Source organism: Orycteropus afer, unplaced genomic scaffold (assembly GCF_000298275.1).
Source record: "Orycteropus afer afer isolate SDZICR_OR568_19922 unplaced genomic scaffold, OryAfe1.0 scaffold00041, whole genome shotgun sequence".
NCBI lineage: Eukaryota > Metazoa > Chordata > Mammalia > Tubulidentata > Orycteropodidae > Orycteropus > Orycteropus afer.
In genome coordinates this window covers 9,186,232-9,211,326 of record NW_006921628.1, presented here as the reverse complement: position 1 = coordinate 9,211,326, position 25,095 = coordinate 9,186,232, and the positions used below count along the sequence as shown (strand labels likewise).

Sequence of the window (25,095 nt, the reverse complement as noted above, 5' to 3'; positions counted from 1 at the left end):
AATTGTTTCCATGAATTTTGGTTTTCTTCATTCTTCTTTGCTCTGGATGAGGAGAGACCCATTGTTACATCTAGATGGCAGCCTGCTAGCTTTTAAGATCCCAGTCACTACTCACCAAAGTAGGAGGTGGAACAATGTTTTGTATAGTATGTTATGCCAATTGAGCTTGATGTCCCCTGCAACTATGGCCCCAAGCCTACAGGTTCAACTACTCGGTCTCTCTGGTTAGCTGGCTGTGACCAAGCAGTGACCACTTGATGCACATAAGAATTTAATTTTTAAAAGATCTCAGGCATCTAACTTCTCTTCCATTGCTTGAGCATTTGGAATTATGCTTGATAGTCTATTTATGCTATAAATTAGGGCCCCTAGATTTGCCCCTATTTTATCTTTGATGAGCTGTATAGTTTTAAGTCTTTGATCTAACTTGAGTTCATTTTTGTGTATGGGGTGAAGTATAGGTCTTATTTCATTTTTCCACAAGTGGATATCCAGTTTTCCCAGCACCATTTGTTAAAGAGGCTATCACTCCCCTATTTAATGGGTTTTGGCCCTTTGTCAAAGATCAGCTATTCATTAATGAATAGGTCTATTTCTGGGATTTTGATTCTATTCCATTGGTCTAATTTGTCTATCATTGTACCAGTACCATTCTGTTTTGACTGCTGTGGCTATATCATAGGTTTTGAGATCTGGGAGTTTGAGACCTCCTACTTTGTTTTTCTTCTTCAGCAGTGCTTTGCTTGCTTATTCAAGGTCTCTTTCCTTTCCATATGAAGTTAGTGATTGGTTTTTCCATATCCTTAAAGAATGCTGATGGAACCTGGATTGGGATTGCATTGAATGCATAGATTGCTTTGAATAGTATTGACAGCTTCACAATATTTAATCTTCCTATCCATTAATATGGTATATGTTCTTCCATTTCTGTAGATCCCTTATAGTTTCTTGTAGTGGTGTTTTGTAGTTTTCTTTGTATAGGGCTTTTACATCACTGGTAAGATTTATTTGTAAGTATTTTATCTTTTAGTAGCTATTGTAAATGGTATTGTTTTCCTTATTTCCTTTTCAGAGGTCTCTTTGTTGATGTAGAGGAATCCAACTGATTTCTATATGTTGACCTTGTATCCTGACACTTTGCTGAACCTTTCTATTAGTTCCAGTAATTATTTGCTGAGTCTCGGGTTTTTTATATGTAGGATCATGTCATCTGCAAATAGAGGTAGCTTTATGTCTTCTTTGCCAATTTGGATGCCTTTTTTTTTTTTTCTCTTTCTTTGACTGCTAACCAGAAGGCTGGCACTTCAAACCTACCAGCCCCTCCTCGGAAGGAAGACTGGGCAATCTACTTGCATATAGATACTGCCTCAGAAGCCCAAGGGGGGTCAATATGAGTCATGATTGACTCGATGACAGTGAGTTTGGTTTGGTTTTTTGGTTTTGTCTTACTGCCCTGGCTAGGACTTCCAATATAGTGTTTAAATAGAAATGGTGATAGAGGGCATCCTTGTCTAGTTCCCATTCACAAGAGGAATGCTTTGAGTCATTCTCCATTGACAGTAATGTTAGCTGTTGGTTTTGTATATGTACCCTTTATTATGCTGAGGATTTTTCCTTCTATTCCTATTTGGCTGAGAGTTTTGAACAGGAATGGGTGTTGGAGTTTATCAGATGCCTTTTCTGCATCAACTGATATGATCATGTGGTTCTTCCCTTTGTTTTATTTATGTGATGGATTTTATTGATTTTTTTTCTGATGTTGAACCATCCTTGCACATGTAGTATGAATCCCACTTGGTCGTGGTGTATTATTTTTTTGATATGTTGTTGAATTCTGTTGGCTAGTATTTTGTTGAAGATTTTTGTGTCTCTATTCATGAGGGTTATTGGTCTGTAGTTTCCCTTTTAAGTGGTGTCTTTACCTGGTTTTGGTATCAGTGTTATGCTTGCCTCATAGAATGAATTTGGGAATATTCCATCATTTTCTGTGTTCTGGAATAGTGTGAGTAGTATAGGTGTTAGCTTTTCCCTTCACATTTGACATAATTCTCCAGTGAAGCCATCTGGGCCAGGACTTTTTTTTTTTTTTTTTTTGGTGGGTAGTTGTTTTATGACCTGCTCAGTTTCTTCTTTTGCTATGAGTCTGTTCAAGTGCTCTATCTCAGACTGGGTTAGTGTAGGTAGGTCTTGTGTTTCTAGAAATTTGTCCTTCTCTTGTAGGTTCTCGAATCTGTTAGAGTATAGTTCTTCATAATATTCTGTTACTATCTTTTTTATTTCACTTGGTTCTGTTGTGACATCACCCTTTTCATTTATTATTTGTATTATTTGCATTTTCTCTTTTCCTTTGTTAAATTTGCCAGTGGTTTATCAATTTCATTAATCTTTTTGAAGAACCACCTTCTTGTCTTGTTGATTTTCTCTATTGTTTTTTTTGTTTGTTTGTTTTCTGCTTTATTTATTTCTGTTCTGATCTTTATTATTTTCTTACTTCTGGATACCATAGGTCTCTTTTATTGCTCTTTTTCTAATCATTGGAGTTGTTGAGTTAAATTGGTGATTTTGATTCTTTCTTCTTTATTGAAGTGTCCATTTATTTTTGTAAATTGACCTCTGAGTACTGCTTTCACTGTGTCCCAAATGTTTTGGTAGGTTATCTTTTCATTCTCATTTGTTTCTATGAATTTTCTGTTTGTTTGTTTCACATTTTATTTCTTCTGTTACCCCATAGTTTTTGAGCAATGTATTATTTAGTTTCCACATAATTTATTATTTTTCTCTTGGTTCTCCTATTACTTATTTCTAATTTTATAGCATTGTGATCTGAGGAGATGTTTTGTAGTATTTCATTGTTTTTACATTTATTGAGGCTTGTTTTGTGACCTGACATATGACTATTCTGGAGAATGATCCATGTGCCCTGGAGAGGAATGTGTATTGTGCTTAAGTTGGGTGGAGTGCTCTGTATATGTCTATGAGGTCAAGGTGTTTGATTGTGTTGTTGAATTCTTCTGTCTTTGTTGTATTTTCCTAGGTGTTCTGTCCTTACTTGAAAGTGGTGTGTTAAAGTGCTGCTACTATTGTAGAGTTGTCTATTTTTCCTTTCAATTCAATTAATATTTACTTTATGTATTTTGGAGCTCTTTCATTGGGTGCATAGATATTTATTATGGTAATGTCCTCTTGATCAACTGACCTTTTTAACATCATATAATGTCCTTCTTCGTCCCTTATGCTGGTTTTCATCTTGAAGTCTATTTTATCAGAAATTAATATTGCCACTCCTGCTCTTTTTTGTTTGCCTTGAGCTTGATACATTTTTTTCCACCCCTTGATTTTTAATTTATTTATGTCTTTGTGTCTAAGGTGGGTTTCTTGCAGGCAACATATCGATGGGCCTTCTTTTCTTATCTAGTCTACCACTTTTCTCTTGACTGGTGCATTTTGTCCATTCACATTGAGTGTAATTAGTGCTAGCTGTGAAATTATTGCTGTCATTTTACTGTGTTTTTTGTTGTACTGTTGGTAATTTCTTTGTTCCAAATATTTTCCTGTACTGAGTTCATTTTGTTATCAAGTGTTTTTCTCTCATTTCTTCATTATTGTTGGTTTTGTGCTTACTAAGCCCCTGTGATTTTCTTCTTTTTTAGTTTGGTTAGAAGGATTGTTAATTTTCTTTGTGGTTACCCTGAAGTAAATACTTATCTCCCAAAGTTGGGACAGTGTGTTCTATATAGACATTATCCTGTCTTCCTCTCCATTTGGAAGTTTGTAATTGAAACTTTTATTCCCTCTATTTGCTTTGTTGCTAGTGTCGTCTGCAGATTGACTCCCCTGTTTCTCTTTGTACATTTTTTTGTGAGCTTATTTTGAGAATCTTTTTCTGATTTGGTTTCTAGGTGGTGGTGTCAAGTGTTTTGATTTTCATTTGTTGTTCTCTGTTGTAGGTTTTCTATTGGAAGGACTCTCTTTAGTGCTTCTTGTAGGGTTTTCACAAATTCCCTTAATTTTGGTCTGTCTGGGAATGTCTTGATTTCACCTCATATTTGAGGGACAGTTTGGCTGAGTATATATGGTTCTTCATTGGCAATTCTTTTCCTTCAAGATTTTATACGTGCCATCCCATTGCCTTCTTGCCTGCATGGTTTCTGCTAGGAAACCAGAGCTTAATCTTCCTGGTTGCCCATTGTAGGTGACATTTCATTTTTCCTGAGCTGCTCCCAAGATTCTTTCTTTGTCTTTGGTTTTGGGAAGTTTGATTGAGATATGCCTTGGTGACGTTCCCTTGAAATCTATCCTGTATGGGTTTTTTTGAGCTTCTTGAATGTATATCTTTTCTTCTTTCATGATATGGGGAAGATTTTCTGTTAGCGAGTCTTTGACAATTTTCTCAGTGTGTTTTGTTTTTGTTGTTGTTTTGTTTTTGTTTTTGTTTTTTTGCCTCCTCTTGTTCTGGGATTCCAATCAGGCATATGTTGTTTCTTTTCATGTCATCCAATATAACTCTTAGGTTTTCATCATTTCTCTTCATCTTTGTTTTGATATTTTCTTCATTTAGGCTACCATCAAGGGCTTTGTCTTCTAGCTGGGAAATGCATTCTTCAGCCAGTTCTAGTGTACTCTTTTGTCCTTGCAATGTGTATCTCTGTAATTTAGTGTTCCTCTTATGGATTTCTAATTGTGTATTTGTTTTATTATTTTGTTCTTGAATAATTTTCCTGACTTCTTCCAGGGTACTGTCTGTGTTCTCATTGCTTCTGTTTATAGTTCCCTTGGGCTGTTAGAATATATATATTCTGAATTCCTTATCAGATTGTTCTATTGCTTGTTCCTCCTCAGGGAGATTTCCTAATACTTTAGCTTGGGTACTTGTTTCTACTATCTTGTCCTGTTTTTCTGTTTGATTTGAAGTTGTCTGTTGCTTCCTAGACATTTTGAAGTTGTTGTCTTTATTTGTTAGTTATGTACTGATTTGTTTCACCCTGGTTTTATGTTTTACTATATCCGGAAGTGTGGAACAGGTATACTTCCTTGGTTGTTAACTCAGCTCTACTGGGTCACTCTCCAGCTTTCTCTGTGTTGATAGAATCAGTGGTGGAGATGTGGGTGTAGGACTCTGTTTGTTGTGAAGAAGATTTGCACTTGGGATGAGCAGGTGTTATCCACCATCTGTCATTGATCCTGTGGTGCAGGAGCTATTGCTGTTACTTGTCTTTTGGGTGAGGTGGTTAGTGTAGTAGCTATGGCTGACTAGTGGAGGGTTAATATGGTTTTCCTTTTGGATGAGGCAGGGGAAAAAAGTGAAGGAGAAGATGAAAAGATAGAACAAAGATACATGAGAAGAAATAGGGGAAAGGAAAAAGAATATAAGAAAAAGAGAAAACAAAAATGAACAGGTAAGAAGGATGAAGGTTTGGCAAAAATGAAGGAAAACAAGGAGCAGTGGAGCGAGGGACCAGGTGTAAAGGAAGAAAAATTGGGCACAAGGATAGTAGAAAGAATTTAAGGGGGGATAAGGTATTAGAGGAGGGATCCCTCCAGTTATGTTCAGCCAGCAGCCTTGGGAACTGGCTGCTGTGGCAGAATCGGTTCACTCTCTGGTGCACCGCCACAAGAGAAGGGGGATCATTGCAAGAAATGATCCCCAGGAGAGAAAGCCAGAGGATGCTTTCTGTGCATAGCAAGATAATTCAGTCAGCAATACAGGCACAGAGAGAACAACCACAGCCCCTGGCTCTGTTTGGAGCAGTCTGCTGATGGTGGTGCCCAGCCTCCAGTCAGAATCCCACAGTTCAAACCTGTTGTCTCACCCAAAGAACAAAGGGCCTCTGTGTGGATCCACAAGTCATGAAATTTTTTTTTGCTAAAAAGTGTTGCTGAGAGTTAGACTCAAGCCCACTGCCGTGTCTCCAGTTTGGATTCTGTTTATTTGGAGAGAGTTTCTCTTCCCTTTTCCCCACTCCTTTCCAGACTCTGTAGCATCTTAAGCTAAGGAGTCCTGTTCCATTTTGCAGTACGATCTTCACTGTCACTTGCAGCCCCAGCTCACCTTGAAAAACTCTCAATATGACTATTCTGAGTCTTTAATGCCTGTTGGTTCCATGATTATTTTTTTTTCTCCTCCTTGATCTCCTTTGTATTTCTAATGACTTTTCTTTGGCTCTGGCAGCTGGGTGGGCTTTTTTATTTTTCCCACTAACTTGATTTGCTACCTTTTGCCACCTTTACTGGACCTATTAGCTACTCATAACTCCAGTGTCATTATTTACGTCTCCTTTACCAGTTTCTCGAAATCTCTGTTGATAGAGAGACTTAGCATGTGGTCTGTTAGTAGGACACCATCTTCCTCAGAATCTGTGTGTTCCTTTCTAATTAGAAGTTTTGATCAGTTCCTCCTTTGTCCTGTGCCCAACCTGAGGTAAACTCTCTCACCCTTATCACACTTTAAATCTATAGAGAGGGAGATTTCACCTTAGAGAGTGACCTTTATGTTAAGTGTGTATGATAACCAAACATTCCAAAAGAAAATGAAGAATCCAGTCACTCACCCAGATATTTTGTTTTTAAAATGTCAAAGTTTGGAAATAGCTAGATGCTTGGCTTTGTGTAGCTATAAAGGGAGAGGTGGGAATTGCTTACTGAAACTGAATGTTAATCTATACATTATGTCAGACATCAGTTGATGTCTTGATAAAGTATTCTACTTCTATTGACTTTTTCTTGTTCTATCATTTTAATGCCTTTCTATTTATTACACATTTACACAGATGAGTAAAATTGAAAAACTCTATTGTGATAAGTACAAGCAATGATCACATTAGTTATTTCATTAAATTTATTATTTTATAACATAATCTGCCATCTGAAATAGGACTATATTTCCTGTTTACATTATTTACTTTCATGGTCATTAATTTTATGTGTATAATTTCTTTTTGTCAGATTCTAAAAATTGAAACTTTTCCTTTCCTGGAGATAATCACAGAACTGTACACTTGTAAAATTCTTGTAGCTTTCACTTTCAGCTTCCCAAACACAATAAAGTTCATATTTTGTACGAGGAAAAAAAAATATTTTCTATAATTGAAATTTTCATGTATGAAAAAATATTTTACAAAATACGTTCTGTTATCTATTGCTCTTGAACAGTGAAAGTACCCTACAATAATATAAGGCAGAAACACTTTGGTAGGTCCATTCATAAGCTTTTCCCTACTTAAGTAAGCTAGATACTGTAAGTTCTAGTCCTTTGTCTGCCCATGGAGTTGGCATATCAGGAAGTCAAAGTGTACAATTCTTAAATGTTTTGGTAACTTCCAGTAGATCTTCTTTTAGAATATATTTGAATGACTAATTCTTAATATTCTCTTATTACTGAGGGATAAAAAATATGCTTTACCCAGACCAGATTCCACATAGCAGGGAATTTTAGCAAATGGTTCTATTTTCATTGCTTTTTTTAGTTAGTTATATTGTATTTTTCATTGCAAATTAAAATAAATACTTTTATTTAGGAACTTATACTCAATAACCTATATAGCACAAGTTTCTGCTCAAAATGCTTTTAACTTTGTTCTCCACTGTAGGGTAACCACAGTATCCCGGGTTCTCCAAGCCCAACAACTATTTCTTCAGGGTTAACTCAGTTAACATTAGACAGTATGCTGGGGAAAGCTGTGAGGCTGACAAGAAATGGATATCTCAAAAGTGCCTACATGGAAGCAGGAGTGTCTGAAAACCAGAATTCCATGGCGAAGCAGATAGAAAGGAATGACTTTGAAACAAGTTTGGTGCCTGTACCATGCCTTTCTCCCCCTGGAGTAAGGTGTGAATCTTCTCAGAAAACTCCAGATCCCATTATCAAAGCAAAGGACCTACCAGCTCATCATGTGCCAGCTTCGATAAACAAAACCTTCCTAAAAGAAATCTCAGGGGAAAAGATGAGACTGATCCCTCAGGTATCTGTAAGTGCCTTCACTTTGGCTTATGTGCATGGGCAATACATCTGCTTTGTTCTGTTCCACTTCACACACATTTACAGCAGAATCTATTTTTCACCATTTGGGTGATCAGTAATGTATTTTCCCTCTTACTCAGATATGTTTTAGTTCAGGAACAGCAGCTGTTAAAGAGTATTTTGCATGTCCTAATGATAATAGAATACCTCATGTTTTTAATGAGAAAGATAATTATGTAGTTTTCATCATAATAGTTATTTTTTATTTCCCAGTTACTTCCTCTAATTTTAGTTATCACTGTCTACAAATTATAGATGAAGATCTTATTTTTGAGCCAAAAGCTTGCCAGTAAAATTGACAGATTTTCAATAACAATCTACATTAGGAGCCATAAAAACATCATTATTCTGTTCACTTTCTGGTCTCTTTGTGGCAGTTCCCCGAAATAATAAATGAGATGAGTGAAGGTTAACAGTAAAACAGTGTCATCGAATAAATCCCTAGGCTAGTTTGGTGGCTGTATTCATGTCCATCAGATTGATTTTTTTCCTTCCTGTGGTAGTACTTCTCTTCCTTATATTCCCCCAAAGCTCCACTTAGAAACTGGAGAACAAATGAGGCTAGACAGAACAAATGACACATTTTGTTTTAAAAAAATAATAAATATTTTCTTTATGTGCTGTGTCCTAAATATTCTGTACATGTTAAAATGTGAAGATTTTATTTCATTTTTGTTCCAAGCAATTTAGAATGGATTGTTACCTAGCACAGGCAATAAACATATATATCCTTTTTGTTAGTTTCTGTCAAGTCAGTTCTGACTCATGACAACCCCACGTGTGCAGAGTAGAACTGCTCTATAAGATTTTCAAGGCTGTGACCTTTTGGAAGCAGGTCACCAGGACTGTCTTCTGCAACATCTCTGGGTGTCTTTGAACCTCCAGCCTTTCAGCTAGTTGAGCACTTAACCATTTGCACCACCTAGCTGATACCTCTTGAATACTTAATATATGTAAGACATTTTACCAAGCCTTTTTCCATGTAGTATTTCATTAATCATCATAATCACCCTGACAGGTAGGGGCTATCATCATCCCCACTTTTCAAATGAGAAATTAAGGTTTAGAAAGATTATGCAGTTTGTTCAAGCCCAACAGCTATTTAATAGTAGAATCACTACTTGAACCTAGATTATCTGACTCTAGAAGTACTGCCCATATCCACCATGCTATGCTGTGAAAACATTTGTTTTGTCTTATCAAGTGATGGCTTCTCCTCAAAAAATACCCAAGATAAAAATAGTATGTGTTTTCCCCTTTTTATTTCACATGAATGTGTGTGTGTGCATGTATAAAGAAATAGTAAGTCACTTCATCTAGTAGGAATGCATTTGTTTTATGTTGATTTAGATGATGATTGTTTATTTTTTAATGTTTTTCATTTTTGAAACTATTTTATAAAACAAACCAATTTTCTAGTTCTGCCTAACTATAAATTTATTTCTTTGGGATGTACTAACAAACTTGAACACAGCTACTAACTTAGCCTTACCGATTTGTCGTGCAACATGGTTTTACTTGACTGTAGCCAGTACTGTACTTCCAGAACCAGACCAACGCACATTTTCCAGAGGTGTTCCTCTAAGTTTTCCTTTAATTTTTTTGCCACCAACTTCTGTAATATGCAGTCTGTCATCCTATATATCCAAAAACAAGGCTTTTCACTTATTTTTTTCATTCTGTAGAAATAAAACCAGAGCATGATCATAAGCTTGGGAACTTAAGGCACAAGTGAACTTTAAGTATCTGGCCATACTTCCTAAAAAATAATCTTCTCTAATAATACCAAGGAATAAGAAAAGGAGTAAAGAGACCAGAGTTGGGGTGTGTGGTGGGAGGGAAGGCTTGCTCTCATCTATTTTGTTCATTTAAGAGGCTTATAGGATAAGACTTCTCAGAAGCCATTTGGATGAACTCAGGAGACTTCTTATAGCTGCACACTGCAGATTACGAAGCACAAGCCTAACATGTCTCCTGTTACTCACAGGAACTCTGTGAGATATTACTATTCCATTTTACAGCTGAGGAAACTGACTCAGAGCAACCACTTCAAAGGGTTGAAGAGTGGAAAAGAGCTTCATGCACAAATGCATTGCTTCCCATTCCTGCAGGAACATTTGATTTCAGTGTCAAAATTCAGACCAGTGAAATTTTATGTCTAATAACCCACATGATCACTACAATCTTATGACTAACATTTGTGAACGAGTGCTTATTGATGGTGTCACCTTAGTAGGATATAAATTATTGAAAACATAAGCATATGTGCTGTATTTCAGAGTAAATTTGCAGTTGGAGTAGAGTGTTCTTCCACAGAAGCCTTTAAAATGGGAAGATCATGCTCAAGTGAAAGACTTCCAGTAGTTGACATTCTCTTCACTTGAAGTTTGCAGCTAAGAATCTATAAAAACAAGGTTCCTCTACAAGAGTGTTGTGTGCTTAATAACTCCACGGAGATTTTTTTCCCCAGTCCAAGAGACTATAGGGGTGACTTTTTAAAATTAATATTTTTGAGATTTAATTCACATACCGTAAAATTCACCCTTTCAACATGTATAATTCATTGGTTTTCAGTCTGTTGACAGCGTTATACATACACCCATCACACTATCTAATTTCAGAACATTTTTGTCACCCCAAAAAGAAACCATGCACTCGTTAGCAGTCATTCTCCATTCCTCCATACACCCAACCTCCAGCAACCACCAGTCTGCTCTGTCTATGGATTTTCCAGCTCTGGACATTTCATGTAATGGAATCATACAATATGTAACCTTTTGTGTCTGCTTCTTGTACTTAAAATAATATTTTTAAGTTAATCCATGTTGCAGAATATATCAGTACTTCATTCCTTTTTATAGCTGAATAACATTTTATGAATAACTACATTTTGTTTTCCCATTCATCAGTTGATGGACATTTAAGTTGTTATTATTTCAGACTATTAGGAACATTCATGTACAAGTTTTTATGTAGATATATGTTTTTATATACTTAGTATATACTTGGGAATGGAATTGCTAGATCATACCACAGTTCTGTGTTTTACCTTTCAAGGAACTGCCAAATTGTTTTTTCAAAGTGACTGCTTTATTTTATAATCCCATAGCAATGTATGAGAGTTTCAATTTTTCCACATCCTAGTCAACACTTGTCTTTTTTTATGTGTAAATACTTTTTCCCACTCTATAAGTTGTCTTTTCATTTCTTAACAGTATCCTATGAAACACGCTTTTGTTTTTTTATGAAATTGAATTTATCTTTTTTTTTTCTTCTGTTGCTTGTGCTTTTGGTGTTATATCTAAGAAAGCATTGCCTAATCTACAGTCACAAAAATTTACTCCTTTTTCCCCCTAAGAGTTTTATAGTTTTAGCTCTTCTATTTAGATTGTTGATTGATTTTTAGTTAATTTTAGTATATGGTGTAAGGCAGGGGCCCAACTTCATTCTTTTCCATGTGGACATCTAGTGTTTTGGCACGCTGTTGAAAAGCACGCTGTTGAAAATCAATTATGGATACATGTAAGGATTTTTTTTTTTTTTTTTTTAATGTTTTTTGGTCCTTTGTTTTTGTTCAGCTTTCCATATTTGGATGGATTTACTTTTGGCTTCTCAATTCTGTTCTGTTTTTCTGTATGTCTTGTCTTTATGCCAATACCACACTGTCTTGATTACTGTGGCTTTGTAGTAAGTTTTGAAATAAGGAAGTATGAGTCTTCTAACTTTGCTTCTCAAGATTATTTTTGCTTTGCTGTGTGTCCCTTGTGTTTTCTTATAAATTTTAAGTTCAGCTAGTCAATTTTTGTATCAAAGGCAGTTGAAATTTTTATTAGGATAGTGTTGAATCTGTAGCTCATCTGGGGGAATATTGCCATCTTAACAATACCAAGCCTTCCAGTCTATGGGCTGTTTTCTGTTTATTTAACAACAAAGGGAACAGTTGCCATCAAATCAACTCTGACTCATGGCACCCCTATATGTGTCAGGGTGAACCTGTCCTTAGTAGGATTTATGGCTTAATTTTTTTTTTTTTTTTTTTTGGAAATAGATGAATCACCAGGCCTTTATTCCAAGGCTCTCTGGGTGGACTCAAACCACCAGCCTTTAGATTAGCAGCTGAGCACAAAAACCATTTGCATCACCCAGGACTCCTACATTTATTTAGATCTTTAGTTTTTTTTCAACAGTGTTTTGTAGTTTTCATTGTACAAAGTCTTACACTTCTTTTGTTAAATTTATTCTGAAATATTTCACTCGTTTTGAATAAGTATATAAAGTAAATATGTGCTGTGGTAAGGGTGTAGAAAGAAAAAAACAGGGTGATATTATAGAGTAGCAGAGTTGGAAGCAATGGTGAGTGTTTTAGGTTGTTGTTGTTGTTGTTATGTGCCATCGAGTTGGACCCGACTCATAGCAACCCCTCCTTGGGTTTCCGAGACAGTATCACTATGAAAGTAGATTGCCTTGCCTTCCTTCCAAGGAATGGCTGGTGGGTTAGAACCGCCAGCCTTCTGGTTAGCAGTCAAGTGCCTTAGGCATTAGGCTACCAGAGCTCCTGTATTTTAGGTGGGATCTAAATAGATAATGTTTGACCTGAGATCTAAAGTTTAAGGCCTGGACATCATTCTTTAGGAATCAGAAACAGGAGGTACAAAGTTTCTGAATTCAGCATCTTTGAGGACTAAATTAGGCTGATGTAGGAAGGTCAGAAGTTCAAGTCCACCTCTCCTCACTCCTCAGAAGGAAGATGGGACAATCTTCTTGCATAAAAATTACAGTCTTGGAAACCCAGTGGGGGTCACTATGAGTCAGAATCGACTCGAAGGTAGTGAGTTTTTGTTTTGTTTTGTTTTTTAGGTAGGCTATATGGGCAAGAGGAAAGTAGAAGACAAAGTCAGAGGAGTGAACAGACCCCAGGTCATATGTAACCATGAGGGTGGTGGTAAGGAGGGCAGACTTTATTCCAAGTGCAATGGCAAATATTTGAAGGGCTTTAGGCAAGGCTATAACGTAGTCTTATATACATTTAAAAAGATTTACCTGGCTGTGTCAAGAATAGATTGCAACAATCCAGGAATGGAAGCAGTGATGCAATTGAGACATGACTGTAATAATTCAGAATGTTCTAGTTGTTATTAGGTACCATCAAGTCATCTCTGACTCACAACAACCTGTGCACAGCAGAACAAAACACTGTGCAGTCCCATGTCAGCCTCACATCCTTGCTATACCCGAGCCCATCGTTGCAGCCACTGTGTCTGTCCATCTCATTGAGGGCCTTCCCCTTCATTGATTCTCCACTTTACCTAGCATGATATCCTTTTCCAGGGAATGGTTCCTTCTGACAACATGACCAAAGTAGGTGAGACAAAGTCTGGCCATTCTCGCTTCCAGGGAACATTCCAGCAGTATTTCTTCCAGCACAGATTTGTTGATCCTTTCAGCAGACCATGGTACTCTTATCATTCTTCTCCAACACTACAACTCAAAAGCATCAACTCTTGTTGTTGTTGTTGTTGTTAAGTGTCGTCGAGTCATTTCTGACTCATAGCAACCCCATGCACAGCAGAATGAAACACTGCCTGATCCCGTGCCAGCCCCACAATCCCTGCTATAGTTGAGCCCATCATCGCAGCCACCGTGTCAATCCATCTCATTGAATGCCTCCCCCTCTTTCGTTGACCCTCCACCCTACCAAGCATGACATCCTTCTCCAGGGAATGGTCCCTTCTGACAACATGACCAAAATAGGTGAGACGAAGTCTGGCCATTCTTGCTTCCAAGGAGCATTCTGGCTGCACTTCCTCCAGGACAGATCTGTTAGTTCTTTTAGCAGTCCATGGTACTTTCAGCATTCTTCGCCAGCACTACAACTCAAAAACTCTTCTTCGGTCTTCCTTATTCATTGTCCAGCTCTCACATGCATACCAGGTGATTGGAAATATCATGGCTTGTGTCAGGTGCACCTTAGTCCTCAAGGAGATATCCTTGCCCCTCAGCACTTGATACAGTTCCTTCCCAGTTGACTTTCCCAATGCTACACGTCATCTAATGTCCTGACTGCTGCTTCCGTTGGCATCGATTGTAGAACCAAGCAACGTGAATTATTTGACAACCTCAATCTTCTCTCCATTTATTGTGATGCTGCTCATTGGTCCAGTTGTGAGGATTTTTGTTTTCTTTATATTGAGACATAATCCATACTGCAGACTGTATTCTTCAACCTTCATCAGTAGGTGCCTTAAGTCATCCTCACTTTCAGCAAGCAAAGTTGTGTTGTCTGCATATCTCAGGTTGTTAATGATTCTTCCTCCAATCCTGATACCACGTTTTTCTTCATATAGTCCAGCTTCTCGGATTATTTGCTCAGCATGTAGATTGAATAAGTGTGGAGAAAGAATACAACCCTGACGCACTCCCTTCTTAATTTTAAACAATGTAGTGTCCCTTGTTCTGTTCGAACGACAGCCTCCTGGTCAAGATAAGATCCTCATGAGTACAATCAAGTGCTCGGGAATTCCCATTCTTCTCAATGTTATCCATAATTTGTCATGATCCACACAATCAAATGCCTTTACATAGTCAATAAAACACAAGTAAACATCTTTCTGGCATTCTTTGCCTTGAGCCAAGATCCATCTGACAACAGCTATGATATCCCTTGTTCCACGTCCTCTTCTGAATCCGGTTTGAACCTCTGGAAGTTCTCTATCAATATACTGCTGCAAACGTTTCTGAATTATCTTCAGTAAGATCTTACTTGCATGTGATATTAATGATATTGTTCTATAATTTCCACATTCTGTGGGATCACCTTTCTTTGGAATGGGCACAAATATGGATCTCTTCCAGTCAGTTGGCCAGGTAGCTGTCTTCCAAATCTCTTGGCATAACTCGGTGAGTGCCTCCAAAGGGGCATCTGTTTGTTGAAATATCTCAATCGGTATGCCATCAATTCCCGGAGCCTTGTTCTTCGCCAGTTCTTTCATTGCAGCTTTGACTTCTTCCTTCATTACCATTGGTTCTAGATCATATGCCACTTCCTGAAATGGATGAAGATCCATCAGTTCTTTTTGGTACAGTGACTCTGTGTATTCCTGCCATCTTCTCTTGATGTTTCCTGCATCATTCAATATTTTGCCCATAGAATCTCTCAATATTGCAACTCAAGGCTTCAATTTTTTCTTCAGTTCTTTCAGTTTGAGAAATGCCGAGCGTGTTCTTCCCTTTTGGTTTTCAGACTCCAGGTCTTTGCACATTTCATTATTCAACAGTGAACTTTTATTATTTTCTAGAAAATATGTTGAGTGATATTCCCTACTCCAATACTGGGCTCAAGTACATCAAGGGGGCAACTCTTCGTAGATCTTCCCTATTTACTGTCTAGCTCTCTCATGCATAAGAGGCAGTTGAAAATACCGTGGTTTGGATGAGGCTCACCTTACTCTTCAAGGAGACATCTTTGCTCCTTATCACTTGAAAGAAGTCTTTTGCAGCACATTTGCCCAATATAATATGTCATCTGATGTCGTGAGTGCTGCTTCCATTGATGTTGATTATGGAACCAAGTACTATGAAGTCCTTGACAACTTCAGTCTTTTCTTCATTTTTCATGAAGCTATTTATTGGACCAGTTGTGAGGATTTTTGTTTTCTTTATATTGAGGTAATCCATACTGCAGACTGTAGTCTTTAATCTTCATCTGTATGTGCTTCAAAGTCATCCTCACTTTCAGCAAGCAAAGTTGTGTCATCAGCATATCACAGGTTGTTTATGAGTCTTCCTTCTAGTTCAGAATCATGATGAATAAAAATGCTAAGATTACTGAAATATTTTGCAGATAGGACTGACATTGTATGGGTAATGGGTAAGAGGAAATGGGCAGAATCAAGGATGACTTCTAGGTTTGCAATTTAAACACCTGAGTAGATGGCCATGTCATTTACTGGGCTGCAGAAGATTGCAAGAGTAACTCAACCATCAACTTAGCCACCAAGGTACTGCAGTCATGTATTGTGAGTGGGCATCCCATTGAAAATCTGCTCTCACAGAGTACCAACCTGAAAGGACTTTATGACAAAAGAAAATTAAAGCTTTTTACAAAAGAAGGTATTGAGAACTTTCTAATCACCTGATATGGAAAAGTACTAGTAATTCTTAAGGAACTCTTGCTGAAATTGATTTGTTCTAACTACTTGGTAAACTTCTCCCTTGCAATGTTTTATTCATATTTAATAGAGTTCTCTATTATTAAGTTCAAATATTTTTAATTAAGAAAGAAGTACAGCCCTCTGGGTAATATTGCAGCCATGTAGATAGCTAGTAATTAAACTTTTACACACATACAACTGCATTCAAACAGTTTTGAATGAATCATTTTAAACCTACAAATGTCATTAAGTGAATCTTTAAATAAATAAAAATAACTTATATAATGGGCTTTGTACCTCCAGGAAAACTTTGAGCTTATTGAAGAATGGTTATTTTCATGAGAAAGGCAAAATATGCTACCAATTACAAATTCAGCTATCTTGTTTAGGGAGGAGAAAAAAAGACATGACTTTTTATAGGGAAAAAATGTAAAATAAATTATACTTAACTTTTGAGTTTAATATTTATGTTTACATTGTTTAAAATCAAAACTGAATTATGGAAGGATGCTTTCAAAGATACTTTAGGCCACAGTATAATGTGAGCAAATTTCTTCCTTTAATTGTCAAGCCACTTCCTTTGAATAATATGAGAAGATGAGTTCCATTGCCCCCTTGACGTACTTGAGCCCAGTATTGGAGTAGGGAATATCTCTCAACATATTTTCTAGAAAATAATAAAAGTTCACTGTTGTATATATGTTTTGTGCTCCACAGACTTAAAGAGGAAAATGGGTTGGTAAATTATTTTAAAATTTTAAAACATATTTTCCAGAGTATGTAATACTCTTTGTTCAAATGTAAGCCATCTGTGTTTGTTTAGATTTGCCACTCAAGTGTGCCATCTGCAGCTGTTTTTCCAACAATACACCATTGTTTGAAGAATTCATAAATGTCTCTGACCACCTCACTTGCTTGAGCTTCAACAGTGTTTCATTGCTGCTAAACACTTATTTCAAGGTCAAATTTTCCTGTGTATTGGACATCTGTTCATTGTCCTGGTCCAAATGTGCAGGTTCACTTAAGGTTGGTGACTCCTCACCCTTCTTTTGCAGTTTCCACTACAAGTACCCACTGGCCTCATGCTGCCCTGGGCCACCTAATACCCACCCTTCCCCTTTGCCACCCTCAGAGCCTTCCCCAGTCAGGGGCCTGTGTTAATTCCAGCCACAGTTTTTGTTCTTCAAAACTTAGAAGTCAAGAGCAGTAGGTACCATGGTTCAAAGTACCAACTCAAATCTGACAGACCTGGGCTTGAGACTTGGCTTTCCTCCTTCTTACCTGTGACCTTGGGCACATTTCTTAACCTCTTTGACCCTGAGTTACCTCATATATAAAATATGGAAATATAACAATGTTTAATCCATAGGATTGTTTTGAGAATTAAATGCATATAAAACACCTATGCAAAATCTGACAGAATATTTTGTTCTACTTGTTTAGAAGTGGTAAGAAATGTAAACCAATATGCCTGGTATCCTAAAGCAAGAAAAATTCTTTTCAAAGTCAGTAAAATTAAAGAAATTAATTATAAGTACTGTTCAATAAGTCATAAGCAAAAAAAAAAAAAAACCTCACTGCCATCAAGTTGATTCCATCTCATAGCCACCTGCTTTGTGTTTCCGAGGCGGTAAATCTTTACAAAAGTAGATTGCCCAGTCTTCCTTCTGCGGAGGCCTGGTGGGTGTGAACTGTCAACCTTCTGATGAACAGTCAGATGCCTTAGACACTATGCCACCAGAGCTTATTAGTAAGTGATAACTATACGGTTATATGTTTATTACCCTCTGTGGTTGAATTAAGGAGCTCTGGCTGCAGTTCACAGAAGGCTGGCAGTTCACACCCACCAGCCACTCCCAGCAATCTACATCTGTAAAGATTTACCACTTCAGAAACCTGAAGGGGGTCACTGTGAGTCAGAATCAACTCAATGGCAGTGAGTTTTGTTTGGTTTGTGATTGAATTAAATGTATACATGAAAGTTAATTAATGTATTTCTTCTATCACATAACATATTAGTGTTTTCTTAGGGATATTCTGAAAAGAGAAAAATATTTAGAAGCAGCAAGTAGCATCTCTCCCGTCCTTTCCAGAGAATACCTTCTGTGCTTACCATGTTCACAGAGCTAAATTGTAGGTGTCTAGTTTCGTCATAGGCATGTGGATATTATACTATCACTGACAGCATTGTACTTCATGATGATGTTGTTGTTGTGTTATGTGCCATCGAGTCAGACCCAACTCATAGCGACCCCTCCTTGGGTTTCCCAGGCAGTAGCACTACAGAAGTAGATTGCCCAACCTCCTTCGGAGGAGTGGCTGGTAGGTTTGAAATGTTGTTTTTGATGATGAATGTGACACCAGCACCTAACAACAAAAACAGTTTCATAGTTGATGGGTTGAATTGAGTTTAGGAAGGACTAATAGCATTTTAGGAGCTCTGGTAGCATAGTGCCTAAGGCACTTGACTGCTAGCAAGAAGGCTGGAGGTTCAAACCCACCAGCCACTCCTCTTCAATTTGTCATTCCTGGCATAGTAGATCATATGATTGCCTGTTTTAAAATGGCTAATACCAGTCCATTTCAGCTCACTAATAGTTTATTAGTCTTTATGCTTTCCATTTCATTTTTGACACTTCCAGTTTTCCTAGATTTATATTCATACTTTCCACGTTCCAATTATTAATGAATGTGTACAGCTGTTTCTTCCCATTTTGAGTTGTGCCCTATCAGCAGATGAAGGTCCCAAAAGGTTTACATCATCCACATCATTAAGGTCGACTCCTACTATGAGGAGGCAGCTCTTCCCCAATCTTGTTTGAGTGCCTTCCAACCTGAGGGGCTCATAGTCCAGCACTGTCTCAGACAGTGTTTCACGGTTCTTTATAAAGTTTTCCAGTAATATATCAGACATTGTTTCAGTGCTGTTCATAAGGTTTTCAGTGGCCAGTTTTTTCAGAACTGGGTAGCCTGGTCCTTCTTCCCAGTCTGTCTTTATAAAGAAGCTCTCTGAGACCTGTCCACCATGGGTGACCCTCCTGGTATTTGAAATAATAACTGGTCTGATATTTGATATTTTGTCATAACTACTTTCTTGTCTCTGAAAAGATGCCATTATTTCCATTTTATTTGTCAGTGTACTGCTTGATATTGCTGAAGCACAGAATTTGATGATTAAATAACATTTGCACTGCCAATAAAAGTATTTGAATTGGGTATAGCAATTTCCCAGGTAGAACTTTCTCCTAGCGCACGGCCTTCTTGTTCAATATTTGTTTCTTTCCTACTCTTTATATAAAGTGTTTGATTTAGTTGCTGACAGAAGCAAAATAGTCTAGAAGTATGTTAAAAATAATTATAAATTTAATTGTGAACCAACATTTCTGTGTGGTGATATGGAATGACAGAAGTCATTGGGACAGTTTGACATCTGCATGTCTGATGATTAGGTATTAGAAACAATGTGCCAGTTCTCCTGATGAAGAGGAACAATTTCAAGTTCTCAAAAGTTTCAGAAATTGTCAGGAGAAAGACTTGACAAAAATTAAGGGCCTATCACATGTGAGAATCCATTGGTGGGTTAGCCAAACACTACAGGTAATTCCTGACTTACAACAGGGTTCCATTCCAATGATTCCATTGCAAGTCAGTTCTGACATAAGTCAAATACTTCTCTTTTTGGTTTTCATTATTATTGAGTTTTATTATCAGTATCTTTATGAATCTAATATTTTTCTTTGAGGGTTGGAAACATTATATATAACCTTATGGCTTCAACATTAGCTCTCCTTGCTTCTCCAGTTATACATACATTATGTAAGCCAGGAAAAAAAAGAATAAAGCCAGGCTTGTGTAAGTGTAGTTTATCATAATTTGAATACACTGTAAGTAGGGGACTACCTGTGTATAACATTTCATTGTCAATTCTACTATATTCTGATGCTAAAGGTAGAATCCTACTAGTCAAATGTCATTGAAGAAATACATCTTCTAATGTCTTGGTTTTCCTAATTTTAAATAGGAATAAGTCATACTAGCCATTTTTGTACTTTTTTTAAGAGGTGCTAGACTGATTGATAGTGGGAGCTCTGGTGACATAGTGCCTAAAGCATATGACTGCTAACCAGAAGGCTGGCAGTTCAAATCCACCAGCCACTCCTCAGAAGGAAGGTTGGGCAATCTACTTCCATAGTGATACTGCCTCGGCAACCCAAGGAGAGGTCACTATGAGTTGGATCCGACTCGAGGATGGTGAGTTTGGTTTTTTTGGTTAGGCTGGTAGTATGGAGCTTTGGTATGTAGTGGATAACGCATTTGGCTGCTCACCCGAAGGTCAGCAGTTCAAACCCACAAGCCCCTCTGTGAAAGGGAGACAGGGCAATTTCTTTTCGTAAAGATTTGCAGCCTTGGAAACCCAGTGAGGGTTGCTCTGGGTTGGAATCAACTCAACGGCAGTTTGGTTTTTGAGGCTGATAGTAATTTTCTAAACACACTGAGGTCTTTGACTAAGGACCTTCTTATGTGACATTCAGGATTTGGGTACTTCCTGCATACAAGCACCTTGTACACCTCTGCAAGGTACTCTACGCATTATCTCCAGCCTCCATTTCAAACCACTACCCCTCAAGAGATATGTTTTCATTCCTGTTTGACAGACAAAGAAGCAGAGATACTTTAATTTCTACCAATCTGGGTGGTGCAAATGGTTATTGCATCTGGCTGCTAACCAAAAAGGTTGGAGGTTCAAATCCACCTGGAAGCATCTCTGAAGAAAGTCCTGGTGCTCTACTTTCAAAAAATCAGCATTTGAAAACCTTATGGAACACAGTTCTACTCTGACACTAAGGTGTCTCCATGAGTCAGAATTAACTTGATGACAACTGGTAACTGGTAGTAAGTAACAAAGCAGAATATCAAATGCAAGAGTTTTGGCCAGAAGAACCAGTGGACCTTCTACTGTTCTGTACTGCCACCCCCAGTTAGAGGCCATTGAAAAAAAATATTTGTTCATCTGGCAACTTAACTTTGATTACCACTTTAAGCTTTAAAGTATCATAATGTGCAACAGTATGTGCAGTGTTATTACCACAGTAATTAGAACCAATCTTTTACTTTCTAAAACATCAAAACTTAACGTTATCATTTTCCTACTCTTGAAATGTCAGTTGATTTACATCTGCTACTGTAATTTCTGTAAACAGTCTCAGTAATTATTTTCCTCCTGGTTATTTAAATAATATTTTAAACTACCATTTACTGAATGGCTACCCTGGTGGCACAACAGTTAAGCACTCAGGTGCTAACTGAAAGGTTGGCACTAACCCACCTAGCTATTCCACAGGAGAAAGACCTGGAGATCTGCTTCCATAAAGTTTACAGCCAAGAATACCCTTGGCAGTACTACTGTGTCACATGGGTTGCTGTGAATCAAAATCAGCTCAGTAGCACCCAACAGCAACAACTATGCTTTGAAGACTTGTACAAGGCTACAGTTGTCTTATAGATGGAATATCCTTCAAAATAATATAAAAGCTGTTCACTTAGGCTTTACTAGATTGTTCCTAGTCCATAGTTTATTGTTAAACTCAGAAGATAGGTGCTGTAAAATTATAAATTGTGTGTCAGCTCACTTTGAGGTTAGTGAGGTGAGTTCACCTATATTTGTCAATTATTATTCAGAATTCTTTCTGAAATTACCAAGCTGACTATTAAAGCAAAAGATATGGAAGTATGTTTCTTTTTAGGGCATAGATTAAAGAAAAATTCTATACAACTATAGCACATCAATACAAAGATCTTTTAAAAAATCCTTTTATGCCCCCCAAAAAAGTGAGATAGAAGGTTATTTGTTTAGAAGGAATTTTCCACTATTGGATTTAATTACCTAAGAATGCCTTTGTCTGAGACAATCTTAAGGGATTGGTGCATGTAGATAATGAAGTATGGATTGAATTAGGGGTTATGGAGTTTTTCCAGATGACGTTGTGAAATGTTTGTGACAGAACTTTCAGAAGCAACATTGGGTCTGGTTATGCCTAGGTCCGTGTGAATGCTGTTGACGTAAAACATGATCTGGGTTCTTGGAGATGGCCTGACTCCTGATTAATGCTATGTAAGTTGATGTGGCATCCTTTAAATTTAGCAGTTTTTCAAGCTGAATTGTGGTTTACATTTAAAGTAGGTTTTAATGTACCCCTTTGCATGCTTGAAGGAGCTCTGGGGGCATAGCGCCTAAGGCATTTGACTGCTAACCAAAAGGCTGGGGCTTCAAACCCACCAGCCACTCCCTAGAAGGAGGACGTCCTTAGAGATACTGCCTCGGAAACCCAAGGAGGGGTCGCTATGAGTCAAATCGACTCCATAGCAGTGAGTTTGGTTTTGGTTTGGCATGCTTGAATATTGTTAATTGTGAATGAGTTAGTTATGTGTACAAGCATGTGTCACCTATAGCCCCATCTGTGGCCACTGTCTTCTCTTCATTCTTACCATTAGTGGGCCTTAACTCTGAGTAAATCAAGGCAAACTCTTGGGTGAAGTATGTAACTCAGGAATTTGAAACATATTTTCATGATGGCTAGTTGGTGAAGAGACACAAACTTATTATTTAAAATGTCAATGTAGAAATTAAATACTGTCTGCAAATAGCTGTAGAGAAGAGATTAATCCTCAAATTAAAATAGCAATTAAAGTTTAAAATAGCATGGGAACATGGACTTACAGTACTTTTATTGATCCTTTGTTGGGGTCCAAAAAACTTCCAAAACTTTCTAATTAGTTTCAAAACTTAGTAATAAATACAAATTTGAAACTACACTGATAGTGATTGCTCAGCTACACTTACAGAATGCTTTTTCTTTTCACTAAGACTGTCAAGAGTGAGGTGCCAATAATTAACAAATAATCACTTCCTTACTATTTTTTTTTAGACTTTTTTACTATTGTTGATCTGAGAAAAGTACACACATTATGAGTTTATAGCTTGATTAATTTTTAGAAATGGAACAAACCATGTACCCATTTTCTGGATCCAGAAAAAGAACAGTCAACAAGACAGAAAATATCAAATGCTGGCGAGAATGTGAAGAGATTGGGACTCTCATACACTGCTGGTGGGACTATAAAATGATATAACCAACCACTATTATGGCAATTCCTTAAAAAGCTGGAATTAGAAATAGCGTTTGACCCAGCAATCCCATTGCTAGGTGTATGTCCTAAAGAAGTGAGAGCCAGGACAAGAATAGATACATGCGCACCCATGTTCATCACAGCACTATTTACAATAGAAAAAAGATGGAAACAGCCTACTTGTCCATTAACAGAAGAAAGGATAACCAAACTATGGTGCATGCACACAATAGAATACTATGCAACACTAAAGAATAATGTAGAATCTGCAGAACACTGTATAACATCGATGAACGTGGAGGACATTATGCTGAGTGAAATAAGTCAATCACAGTTCATTATTGTGGAAAGTTAAGGAAAGGTTTATATATAGAAGGAAGCTTTCTTTGTTGGTTACTAGGGGTGGAAGGGGAGAAATACTGCCAAAAAGAAAAAAAAAAGCATTGACCCATGTCACTTTAGTTTTGTATATTTCACTGTACATAAAATATATTTCAATAAAATGTATTAAGAAAAAAGAAAGAAAGAAAGAACAATACCAGCTTCCCAGAAGCCGCTTTATTCTCCCTTCCTGTCACTCTGTCCTCAAAGATAACTTTTAACAACATGGATTAGTTTTTTACCAGTATATACATTTTTGTGTGTGGCTTCTCTCACTTAGCATTTTGTTTTTGAGATTCAGAATATTGTTCTATGAAATTGCATTTCACTCATTTTCATTGCAATATAGTGTTACACTGTGTGAATACACTATTATCTGTTTCTCCATTCTGCTGTTGCTGGACATATGGGTAATTTCCATTTGGGTGATATGAAAGATGTCTTCATAGGTTCTTAGACTTTTAATAAAATTTGGGCAGGAAAAGGGAAGCCATTTGGTCTTAACAAGGTTTAGATTAAATTATAAGTATTTTCGTCCATGTTGCTTCAGAACAGTATTAACTGATTTCATTTTTAAAACATGTATGGGTTGGTTTGTGTCCCCAAAAATAGATACTGGAATCATAGTCCTGTACCTGTAAAAATGATCCCATTTGGGAATAAGATTTTCTTTTTATGTTAATGAGGCCATATTGGTATGGAGGATGTCTTACGTCAATCACTTTTGAGACTAAAAGGAGCAGCTTAGGCACAGAAGAAAGCAAGCACACAAATTGAGTCTTTGTGGAAATCACAAATCAAGGAAGAGAAGGTGAAAGAGACAAGAATTTTCTTTTAGAGTGGACAGAGAATGCCTTCCCCTATAGCTGACACCCTGAATTTAGGCTTCGAGCCTCCTAAATTGTGAGAAAATAAATTTGTTAAAGCCTCCCACTTGTGGAATTTCTGTTATAACAGCACTAAGAAACTAAGACAAACAGTAATACTTAAATGACTCTGTAATCATTTAATGATTTCATATAAACAGACTTCATACTTCTGGCTTGCCCTTTGTTTCCCTGCCTCACAGTTGGAATATGTTGCCATATCACTTTTATGCTTTAAAGCCTAGCCCAAGTGCCATCTCCTCCATGAAGCTTTGGTTGATCTTACAAGAAGTGTCTTCCCTCTCTTCTGAAATGCCATACTAGTTTGTGTATGTCTCTTTGCTTACATTGCCTTTTACATTATAATCTTTTGTAACAACCATCATCCCCTTTACAGTAGCAGTTTTTGAGATTTGGGGTAGTGCAGTGTAGTAAATTACTTAGTGTGGCTTTTCTACCCATAAGTCTTTGTAAACTCCAAGGTGGGATTTTCTATGAGCAACTGAGGAGCTCCTGATTGCTAAAGTTGTCCACCTGGGTTATTTCTGTTGGG

The 25,095-nt window shown here is 37.2% G+C and overlaps 1 protein-coding gene across 1 annotated transcript in view; it reads left to right on the top strand.

The window, feature by feature from the left end:
• The window catches only part of CFAP20DC (CFAP20 domain containing), a 506,982-nt gene that overhangs the window by 391,533 nt on the left and 90,354 nt on the right, over nt 1-25,095 (top strand). The window contains exon 13 of the mRNA XM_042780469.1: nt 7,587-7,964. Within this exon, the coding sequence (XP_042636403.1) occupies nt 7,587-7,964 (378 nt within the window). The remainder of the gene's footprint in view (nt 1-7,586; nt 7,965-25,095) is intronic.